At 42.4% G+C, this 11,928-nt stretch overlaps 1 protein-coding gene across 4 annotated transcripts in view; it reads left to right on the forward strand.

Moving 5' to 3' along the window:
- Positions 1-11,333, forward strand: part of LLGL2 (LLGL scribble cell polarity complex component 2) — a 77,984-nt gene extending 66,651 nt beyond the window's left edge. For 3 of the 4 annotated variants that reach the window (XM_066587499.1, XM_066587498.1, XM_066587500.1), the window contains exons 18-26: positions 2,501-2,617; positions 2,728-2,894; positions 2,970-3,234; positions 3,354-3,507; positions 3,648-3,679; positions 4,909-4,959; positions 8,535-8,577; positions 9,670-9,731; positions 10,858-11,333. In XM_066587499.1, the coding sequence (XP_066443596.1) occupies positions 2,501-2,617; positions 2,728-2,894; positions 2,970-3,234; positions 3,354-3,507; positions 3,648-3,679; positions 4,909-4,959; positions 8,535-8,577; positions 9,670-9,731; positions 10,858-10,865 (899 nt within the window). In that variant the 3' untranslated portion in view covers positions 10,866-11,333. The remainder of the gene's footprint in view (positions 1-2,500; positions 2,618-2,727; positions 2,895-2,969; positions 3,235-3,353; positions 3,508-3,647; positions 3,680-4,908; positions 4,960-8,534; positions 8,578-9,669; positions 9,732-10,857) is intronic. The other variant, XM_066587501.1, reaches the window with a different exon arrangement.
- The last annotated feature ends 595 nt before the right edge of the window (positions 11,334-11,928 follow it).

Consider the following 11,928-nt stretch of genomic DNA (forward strand, 5'->3'; position numbering starts at 1 on the left):
GCCCAAAGCTGCATTCTGAATTCTTGTGGTTGCTGCTGGAATTAGTTAGCAGCGCTGACTCTTAATGCAAATTTTTTTTTAAACCTTGGTAATTGCCTCAGAATGGGCTTAAGTCGTAAGTTTTGGCACATGCCTTTTTTCCTGAAAAGCTAGGACACTTAAGTTTTATGTGCATCTTCTTTCATCAGCGGTTCATATTAAGACCTGTTTAAGAAACGCTGGTCTTAATGAATTCCCTTGATTGGCTCTTAAACAATATATTATGTGGGAGTTTCCTTTTTCTTCATCACATTATTGTATAGTGCATGGTAAAAAAAAAAACTTAGTTCTTTCTGAAATGTAAACTAGCAGAGCAAACTCCCTGTAGCCACTGAACCAGCAGGGGTAGTCGTGAGATGTGAAATTAGAAACCTGCAAAATTTTGAATGCAACTCTGGTTGTGAATAGGCGAAAGATGTAGAACAAACTTTGTAAACTGGTGCGCAGCATTTGCAAAGTTGCCTGATTGGTTTGTTCTCTTACATCGATTACACAAATTAACACATCTTTATATGGTAGAAAACCGTTATTGACCACCTTTTTTTTTTAATTTAATACATTTCATTTTACCAGCTGTAAAGGCGAAATAGGGGAGTTAGCAAACATAATGCAAAAGTAAACTGAAAGAATTGCCTAGAAGAGGCAACTGATAGACACACGTGTGACCAGTGTGGTGGTGGTCTCTATATACGGTAAATAAAAGCAACCCTCCCGGTCCGGCACAAGTTCGTTTTTTTTTTTTTTTTGTTTTTTTTTTGCAGTTTCTCAAAAATCACAGCAAAGAAAACACAATTTAGCTGTGAAATGTGCACACAGCACTAATGTAAGGCATCCGCAGTTACAATTTTGTCTGCAAAAGTCACACGGACATTCACGATGATTCGAAAACTGCGGACAGACATGGCGCTGCGTCAGTTTTTTTTTGTAAGCCTGAATCGCGACAGATACCAGACGAGAGCACAGCATTCTGGAAATGAGGATGGAAACCAGATAGACCCCATTATAGTTGATGGGGTGCTTTGGGCGGCTCTTGTTTCCATGATGGAACGGGAAAATGGAAAGCCTAATGATGTGAACATGCTACATTATGTACACATACACACTTATACATTATATACATGTACACAGATCACACACAACAAATATACATGTTACATACAAATGTGTGCAAATTCTGCACTTTTATATATTAATAACCACACAATCTTAATAAAGGGAGTTCAGAAGGTGTAAAATCAGCAGCCTCTCCTGCGGACAACTGTGCAGCCTGCAGACACTCTTATCTCCCCCTCCCTCATTGTCCTGACAGCTGAGCAGAAGGGGGAGCGCTGACATGTAAACGCAACATTGAAGGGGAGCCGAGAAGGACATTTGCCCCTTTCTTCCTCCCTCCCTGAAGCTTTTATGGTGGCAGTGGACAGTGAAAGAGGATTATCTGTCCTCAGCTCTCTGCTGCTCTAGCATGCAAGTCTCCTTTGTTGTACTATGTGCTGCTGCAGCAGAGGCCTGGGGAGGTAGGTTCCTCCTTCACTTGTCAGCATCGAACTAAATCGGCCCCATTGCTGAGCAGCTTAATGGGAACTGTGATGGAAGGAAGGAGGGGGTGTATAACCTGATGCTGTCCTTTTACTGCGTCAGCCACCGACCTGCTGCTTCCTGCTAGATCTTCATACTTCCAAGATGACCGCTGCTATTCTTGTACCACCAGTGATTGGTTTACTTCGGGTAATAATAATCTTTATTTATATAGCGCCAACATATTCTGCAGCGCCTACAATATAGGGGAAATAAAACAAGACCTCGGTTACATGAAGTAATCAATTGATGGAGACAGTAGGGGTGAGGGTCCTGCTCCAACGAGCTTACATACTACAGATAATGGAGTGATGCAGAAGGTAAAGGGGTAGTCTATAAAATTGCATGCTACTCTGATTGGCTAGCACTGCTCATGTGATCAGCGCTGACCGATAAGGATGCAGCGTCTGACTACCAATGCACTGTGTGTATAGAGTAGAGACAGGAGTGTCTTGGCCATGTTGGAAGAATAGAGAGGCCTCAGGAAGAGGCGGATCGGTGGCTATATCATCAAAAGGATGGCACCAGTTGATCATTTTCCCCACCTTGGCCCCTAGACATGTGTCCCTGGGAACAAAGGACTGCTTTAATATTAGTTCTGCTAAGTCTACGCTTCTGTATATTCAGTCTTTCATTGTAGTTCCAGAACTGCAATGAAATGAGACGGGTGACTATGGAACATGAACGGCTGTAGTTCGCACAATGGAGCTAAACATAGTGAGGTGGTTCGAGAGTTGAACTGAGATTTTAAGGGGTTGCAGCAGTTGTCCGTTTTTTGTCATTAGTGCTATTGCTTAGTGTTGTTCTACACAGTAACTACAATTTCTCAAAAGTGTTTATGCCATGGCTTGGTTTTAGGTTGGTTATTTGTAGTTCATCTCCACAGATATCCGACATTGTCCTTCATTATGGGCTGGAACTAATGGTGGCACAGTATACGCTTTCGCTTTGCGCGTCCCCCCAACGGAGCGACGGATGGAGGAGGCAGTGTCTGCATCACAGAGTAAGACCTCATTTGGGATTTGTTTTGTGAAGTTTGACAATGGGGGGTAACGTTTGTGAACAGGATTACGTGATTATAGAAAGAACATCTCTGATTATGCTTTGTTCCAGTCAAAGAAATCCAACTTATGCACAGAGCCCCAGTAGTGGGGATCCTAATTCTGGATGGTCACAGCGTTCCCCTCCCAGAACCTCTTGAAGCTGCTCATGACCTTTCAAAAAGCCCAGATATGCAAGGCAGCCACCAATTGCTGGTCATATCTGAAGAACAGTTTAAGGTAGGAATGATGGTAATGAGTGGATTGGATAAGGTTTTTACCAGCTACAATCTGACAATCGGATACATTTCACAGGTCTTCACTCTGCCAAAAGTAAGCAGTAAATTAAAGCTGAAACTGACCGCCACAGAAGGTTGCCGGGTGCGGAAGGCCGCGGTGTGCACGTTTGGCAGTTGTCGGGCAGAGGAACATGTTGAAAATCACTTGACTGTTCTTACCAACCTAGGAGATATCCAGGTAGTTTCACTGCCTCATCTTAAGCCGCAAGTGCGTTATGACTGTATCCGAAAGGAAGATGTAAGCGGAATAGCATCCTGTGTGTTCACCAAGTCCGGACAAGGTATGTGGCAGCTTGCGTTCTGAAGGTCACAATTCTTTAAAGCCATTTCTCACTTTGGATAACCATGTGTAGCGTTGCTGTATTTTATGTGACTTTATACATATTCATTTCTCCTTAAGGATTTTACCTTATATCTCCGTCGGAAATGGAGCGTTTCTCACTGTCCACATGCTGGCTTATTGCTCCTCGATGCAAGGTTGATCCACCAGAACCATCTGCAAATAGAAGGTCCCAGAGAAGTGGCAGCACAGAAAGGCAAAACGAAAGGTCTAGGCAAGTAACTTGGACAGATTGTGGTTTCCACAAGTAGTTGATATTGCTTTGTTGCATCATTCATGGATATGAAGCCTGGGGTTTAGCAGTTGCCGATACCAAATGACTGAGAATAAAATACTGTTTTCCTGTCATTGCAGGATGTCCAGCCGGAGTGATTCCAGTACAGATGGTAAGGAGAACACCCATTCATTGTATCTAGAGTTCATTATCCATTTAACTGATCTTTTTACATATTTCACTACACATTCTACTTAATCTATGGAATTTGCTTAGAGGTTTTGTTAAGGTATGTCAAAAGTGTGATCACTGGCGGTCTTGCTGCTGGGACCTCAACTGATCCCTGTAAGATTAGGGTACAAGGGCTGCTACATGTGGATGGTAAAACTTGAAACCTCCTTCCTAATGAAGTCGCCTGGGTTGGACAGATGCTATAATTGTCTTAATTACTAAACCGGATAATGATTTGCCTCTTCCTGACTCTTTATCGTCCAGTATTTTTGACTACTAATGTAAACATTTTAGCTAAGGTACTTGTGAAAAGATTACTTTCGGTCATGACTCATTTAACACTTTTCACTTAATTCTGCCAAAGCGCTTGACAGCATTGAGTAGAATTATCTTTGGGCTTTTCATAGGCTGGGCTGTGACGAGAAGCTTTTGGTATGGGTTAAATTGCTTTATTCAATGCTATGGGCAAGAGGTGAGGGTATTTCTGGACAGATGGTGTTAGGGGAGCAAGTCAGGGGTGTCTCCTGTACCCCCTTCTTCTCTTTGCCTTAGCAATGGAGTTCCTGGCTGGCTTGATAAAACAATGATATAGTCTGACTGCATCATGGATAAATTGAGGAACGTGTTTCATTGTATGGAGATGACTACTTGTTTTATACGGGAGATGTGAATAAATCTATGGGCCCTATTATGTCTATCTTTTGATATATTTGGTAAGATGTTAGGTCTTACTATTAATTGGGGAAAATCTGTTTGTACTTTTAGACCCTCTGCCGGCGGACTATCCGTTGGAACATATGCAGCTGAAAATAGTGAATAAATTCAAATATTTGGGACTTGTGGTATCTTCTAGACCTTAGGACTTTTTATTTCTGCTAACTCGCTTCTATTGGTACAAAAGGTCTGGAGTAGTCTTCTTTTGTCGATAATAGTCTGTATTCCATCAGGATATTCTGTTAGATTCCATAGGATATTTAGGAGCTTATTGTTGAATACGAAATCTGCTGGAATTCAAATTAAAACCCTTCAAATGGATAAACGATCAGCACATACACTTCTGATATGACAGGTCCTTTTCACATGCGGGTTTTGTGCCTCTTGCAATGGCACAGAAGTAGTTTGTGACTATCGCCCGTGTAAATGCTGTCTAATGGTTTTGTCTTCTCTCAGCGCACAGATCTCGGAGGCAGGTGATGGAGCACGCACTGCTGAATGATGAGCGTGAGTATCCGGCTGTTACGGCCATCACTGGAATGTTTTCATGAACATTGACCAAACTGCCGCAGGGTGCATCACCGATTAGCGGTATTGCTAAAGTAGGGTTTTATCCATGTTATAACTTGCAGTTGTCTTCAGTGTATGACTGCTGTGCTTAGTAGATGTGGCCTATTAAATGGAGCGCCAGTTAATGGGATCTTCATACCATTCATACAATCGCATCCTGCTGCATTAGGATAGGACTTGGAGAGGTTTAGGACAGCATTCCGCGAGTATATTTATATTAATGACAGGTGCAGCTGAAAATATATAGGGTTCACCAGGGGTGGACTGCCCGTGCGACGACGGGCTGCTGCTCCTAGTTTGCCTTCAATATGGTTCTCATCTGTTCTACCACCTAATCCCTGTGAAGAGCCATGTTCACAGGGAGAGCGTCCGATGAAGAGCCCAGGGTATGCCGGTACCTGTGTCACAGATGCGGGAAAAGAAAGGGTTATAAAAGAATCCTGCACACTTGGTGTACGAGTGGATAGTAGGTGAAAAGGGAAAATGACACCACTTTGAGGAGTTTACAAGAGCCAGCGGACCTCCTCAATTCTATAATCTGTCACACGGGTCACAATTCCCTGGAGATTGGGATTCACATTTTTTTTGTTTTGTAATTTTTAAAACATTTTTTATTCCATATAAAGGACAATACAGTCTTTACAGGAAACTCAACACGTTTCAGAGGACTTAACACGTCCCACTAGGTTATATGCTTGATAAAAGAAGGCTTTTTTGGTTTTAACAGTGTTGGAACATACTTAAAGTAAAGAGGCCGGACATGAATGCGAGCATTCGCACTGGTGGCCAAATGCACATGGGTTTGCACATGCTGGCGACCGCAGTCTGATAATGGTCAGCCTTGTGTGATCGCAGTCCAGCACACACATGCATATCAGCAGGCAGTCGCATGCCCGGCCGCAGCACCAGCACATATGTTAATATAAATGGTTCAGTCCTCAATAACAAATTACTCGTATGTTACATATAGTATCAGTTTTTAGCTGCTCTTAAGTTTTAGGATTAAGAATAATACAATGTATCCTATAAATAAGGCTTACAACATAAATGTGGACTAAGACGTTGACCAAACTAATTCTAAGAATCAGATACAACATCACATAAGTTAGAGAATGATGGAAGTACGAATTAAAGTAGAGAAAAAAATTATAAAATGCACGAAAGAGCCACAGGAGAGATTTGTGTAAGAGACCTGTGTAGACTATGACTTGTCTGCTGAATGTGCAGAATTGGTCCACAACTGGCGACAATTCTGCTGCGGTTTCTCTTTTAGGATTTATTTAATGAAAATATTAAAGCAAATCCCTCCCCTAATTATCCTGTCCTGTGTACGGGCTTGGTATATTACGGCAATGGGTCCACTTCTCTGGTAGCCAAAATGACCCCAAAGAGTTTGTGCTATTAAGCAAACTAGGAGTGATCAAAAAGTTTTGTACTGTATTCATAAGAGTTGTCAAAATGATTGATTGGGCTGCTGTATGTATGGATACACAGCAGTCAGCCATCAGTCACTGCTGAATGGTAGGGGGGGGGGGGGGGGGGGATAAATTAGTCCCCTGTATTCTTTGATCACTGTTATTTACCTAATAGGAGAGCGGATTTGTCCAGCAGCATATTCAGGTAACCCATCCAGACAAGTGTTCAGACGCCTGATGGGGAGCAAAAAATGTCTGCAGAGCGCAGCACACTAGATTGAAGAGCCCAGCTGTACCCCTAACTTATAATTTATCAGACTTTATAATCTGAGCTGTTTATCTAATAGATGTTTTAGTGCCCCCCCCCCCCCCCCCACACACACACCCAATTACTCTTCTGTAGGATAATAAAGAACTGTTTAATTGTAAGCCTGTCTCTCTAAGGCCATAAATAACACATTATATTTGTCATACTTGTAATGTATGAAACCAAAGAGAGACAGTTTATTTTAACCCCTTAAATGCGGTTTCCGGATAAAACTGGCTTGCTGGCCTTGTCCAGAAATAATAAAGTAGCCTACACTCTTTCATCCTAGTTCCCTGCAGCTCCGCTCTTGTCCTTCCGTTCGCCCTGCCAGGTCAATTAGGTCATCATTGAATCTATTGCACTTTTCTGGCATAACCTGTGAATGTCATAAGTATATCCTTTTAATTGTAGGTCAACCGTTTTTTGTTTTTTTTTCGAAGAGGTTGTCCGGTTACTAGACAACCCCCTTTCAATAGGGCTGCATGTTTTAAAATAATAAACTGGACTAGATTTGCCCCTCCGCCAAATCCAGCGTTGCAGCCCCGCTGTGGTCCCGGTGTTTGTTGTGACAGATGTCTTAGGTAATCATGTGACTACTGCAGCCTATCAGAAGCTGCAGTGTCACGTTTCTGAACGCCTGGTGCTATGGTACTCAGGATGTGAGCGCTGACACTGCAGTAGTCGCCTGACTTTCAGTGACGTCAACTGTCACAACAAACACTGGGACCACATTGTGTGTAGCGGTGGATTCCGCTGGCGGTGGAGGGGGTTGTTTGTTAACTAGACAGCCTCCTGACTAAGTTCCTGGGAATAGTAGAGTGGTCACAATGACTTGCAAACTGTCACTTTTGAAAGGCCTTTGAAAAGTGAGTGGCATCTGAACTGCATGTTTTGGCCCACTCCTCAGCTTTTCCATTGCACTAAATGTAATCAATTTTCCTGATTTTTCTTATGAAACTGCTTAAAGGGGTTGTCCCGCGAAAGCAAGTGGGGTTCAGCACTTCTGTATGGCCATATTAATGCACTTTGTAATGTACATCGTGCATTAATTATGAGCCATACAGAAGTTATTCACTTACCTGTTCCGTTGCTAGCGTCCCCGTCTCCATGGTGCCGTCTAATTTCAGCGTCTAATCGCCCGATTAGACGCGCTTGCGCAGTCCGGTCTTCTCCCTGGTGAATGGGGCCGCTCGTGCCGGAGAGCTGGTCCTCGTAGCTCCGCCCCGTCACGTGTGCCGATTCCAGCCAATCAGGAGGCTGGAATCGGCAATGGACCGCACAGAGCCCACGGTGCACCATGGGAGAAGACCCGCGGTGCATCGTGGGTGAAGATCCCGGCGGCCATCTTGCTAAGGTAAGGAAGAAGTCGCCGCAGCGCGGGGATTCGGGTAAGTACTAAACGTGTTGTTTTTTTTTTAACACATGCATTGGGTTTGTCTCGCGCCGAACGGGGGGCCTATTGGGAAAAAAAACCCCGTTTCGGCGCGGGACAACCCCTTTAATGCATGTTGAGTAACTAAAGAGAGCAATACATTCACAGCAATCCAACAGCTCTTTAAATATTTAATTTGCACAGCCATGTAAGACAGTGACGTGGGTGATACAGAAAACCTTTTTATAATGGCCAATTGTGTTCATGAAGGCATTACAGGGGTTGTCTCACCAAACATCATATTGACCGTAGCTTATGTGTTGTACTGATGCCGTGTTTGGGGCGGTTTTTACAGCTTCTAAATCGTCGTGTGTGAATACACCTTAACTGGTATCTACAATGTTCTTTATCCTTACAGACATGCTGAAAGAGATCCAGAGTACTCTAGAAGGCTCTCGAACGTAAGTGCACCTTGTGTCTTATCCATATCTCTGTAGATCTACTTGATTAAGATGCTAGCAGTAGCAATTCTCATTTTTTACACTTCTTGATATTCCATGCTTTAGTCGTCCACTTAAAGGGGTTTTGCTGCTGTACCAGACTATGCTACGCTTATGTACGTGGATGGTGTTGTGTTGGGTACTGCTGTACTTCTTAAAGCTGCAATCACAAGAGTGATATTCCAATGCAAGTTCTGTCGGAGTTAGAGATGAACAGAACTTGCTCAGGAAAAGCACCCATTCATTTTAATGGGTTCATTCACACTTGTCATTTTTCACTTGGACCAATAGTCTTGAGTTTGAAATTTGCTGCATGTCCTACTCTGATCTTCTTCTTGGACAAGAGAGAGGACGTGCAAACGTGCTGTGTCCCCCACATTACACAGCATACCGACAGGGTGTCCGTGTGATGTCCGATGCAACTTGCACTCAGCAGTGTGAATACGGCCTAAGTCTATTGATTGGAGTTCAGATACATCTGATCACATCATATATCGCCATTACATTTTTTTTTATGGCTTCCTAGCTTGGGTAGAAGGAAATAAAATTCTAAGACCCTAATTACACAGCTTTTTTTTTTTCTGCAGACATCGCAGAATCCATGATGATTCTGGATTATTTTCACTGCAGACATATATCAAACAAGTGATCCATTCACATGCAGCAGGGTCTGTACTGCGTGGATTTGGAATCTGTGTTGCATAGCAAAGGGACATGTCCCTCCTTGATCCAGAATCCACTTTTTTAATTTTCCACAGGTGGACTAACCCCGTTGAATGAGCAGCTAATCCTTGTGTAGATCCATGCTCCCAGTAATGAAAAGCTGTGGCACAATTTCCCGCTTGGGTTGTTGCCACAGTTTTTATTGAAATCCATGTTGGATTTTTTTCATTATGGATTTTAGCCATATACGCACAGCATGACATTTACTCACATCACCTCCTCTTTTCTGTGGGTCAACCTGATATATAGCATTATCTGACAAAGTATAGATAGAACCGCTTATTACGCAGGGTATCTCGTCACTTAATAGCTGTGGAATCTTTCTTGCAGGAGTTATGGGGAAAGAAACTCCCGCCAAATCGCTGTAGGAGGCCGGCTCAGTAATGGAGCAGGTACAGTATAGACTCTAGGAGACTCACTCTGAGATGGTTTTAAGGGTTCATTGGTGATATTTTAGTAATGTGTTCACTAAAAAGACAGCGTATTTGTTTGTATTTGGAAAATGAGAATCTACACAAGTTTGGATATTTATGAAGTTTACAAAGTTAACTGAAGTTGTACAGAGTTGTAATAAGGGAACATAGGCTTCCATGAGGCCCTACAGTGCCTGTGCTTTCATGTGTAGGCATACAGCTTTTTTTCTGTCATATTCTGTATAAATCAGACAGAAAAAGCTATAATATGGAGTTAATGGGCACTAAATGGAGCATCATATGGTGACATACTCCATCTTGGGACTCTGTGTCCCACCATCTCAGTCTGTTGTGACAAATATGGTAATACTTGGCTGTACACCGCAGCCACAAGCGGACAGTTACTGAAACCATTCCAACAGCTGATCCGTGCTATTTCCATATGTCCCTTAGAAGTAAATGGGAGTAAAGGCCCATTCAAATACAATGATTATCACTCAAAAGCCATCGTTTGAGCAATAATCCTTGTCTGTAAATGCTCCTTTCTTATACTCTTCGGCTAAACGAGGATTTTTAGGTGAGCATAAAATTTATCGTTCAGCCGGGGAGAAGCTAACACAGACCACATGCTGTCTTTGCTGTCCATGGTGCTGTATTCTCCACGAGAGCGCTGATTACATTGTATTCAGCTTGCAGCCCCGCAGCAGAACAAAAGAGCTGAATGCAGCGAACAGACCACCTGCTGTTCTCTGCATACAGCTCCCGGAGGCTCACTTACATGTAAATGAAGGTGCTAATGGACCTTAAGTTTTGAGCGATTATCTTTACGTGTAAATGGGCCTTTACTGAAACCGCATAGGATAATCAGTTCAGCTGCTTCAGTTATCCCAGCCCCTTAAATCCTGCTTGACTAAGATTGAAATACCCCTTTTAATACTGTTTGGTATAGATAACAGAACTGGGAAAATAACCCCAATCAGGAAAATAACTTTTTTTTACATTTCTTTGTTTAGGTCATTTTGAAGTATTTTGTGATATCGAACTAAAACTGTTACCAAATGTATTGTCTGCAAGACTAATCTGTGTTTTATCTGTCTTTTTAAAGCAGAATGACGTCTGATATGCTGATATTTTGGGTTCAAGCCGACCCATTGTGAATACACTACTGACTTTTGAGGCCCTTGGATTAGAGCAAGCTACAAGACAATATGCTTTTCTCCATGTTTTGGACTCGTTGTGGCCATACGCCCTTCATTCTGCACATGTCTCTTTAGCTATTCCTACAGGAAAGAGTTTAAGTTATGAATATTACTGCCTTACACCTTTCCCTCTGTGCATTCCTTGGAAGAAGATGGCCAAATTTGATTTTATTTTTTATTTTGTTTTTAATATTTTTATTGAATTATTTTAGGATCAATGTTTTTATACTGTACAATGTGGTGTAAGCTGCCCTAGATGTTGGGTATCTTGAATTTATTGGGTTTTTGTGCTTCCCAGTGATTTGGGCTGCCATGCAATCTATTTTTGTAGGAAATAACAATTTTGGTTGCCTTGCACACCAATAAATTATATGTTCAGCTACCACTGGCTCTGTTTGAATTACTTTGCATAATGTTGCCTTATGACATTGCTGTGAACAGGATGCATTCACGAGTCAAAACTAATCTCTGTAGTAGAAAATCTGGCATTGTTACCCATAGTGACCAGTCAGAGCTGTGTGTGTTTTGTCCATTATCCTATGTGACCCTACAGTTGTAATCAATTCACCTTCCCATTGTAAATTTGGTTTATTTACCACATTTACAAACTTTCATAGTCTTTTGCAAACCGTTAAAACAAGAACAATTTAGGGTGGTTTCATATCTGCGATTGGGGTTCCACCTAAGGTAATACAAAGGAGGACAGTGTACGGCTGCAAATGGACCCAGATAGGTTGGGGGCTTGGATAGAAAAATGGCAAATGAAGTTCAATGTTGATGTAAGGTTATGCACATGGGCAGGAGAAACGGATGTCACCAATATACACTAAATGGGGTACCACTAGGGAAAAGTGAGATGGAAAAAGACCTGGGGGTACTAGTGTATGGTAGACTAAACTGGAGTAACCAATGCCAGTCAGCTGCTGCAAAAGCTAATAGTGTTGCGGTGCATTAAAGGAGGTATAGGAGCGAGGGAC

Source organism: Eleutherodactylus coqui, chromosome 13, assembly GCF_035609145.1.
Source record: "Eleutherodactylus coqui strain aEleCoq1 chromosome 13, aEleCoq1.hap1, whole genome shotgun sequence".
Lineage (NCBI taxonomy): Eukaryota > Metazoa > Chordata > Amphibia > Anura > Eleutherodactylidae > Eleutherodactylus > Eleutherodactylus coqui.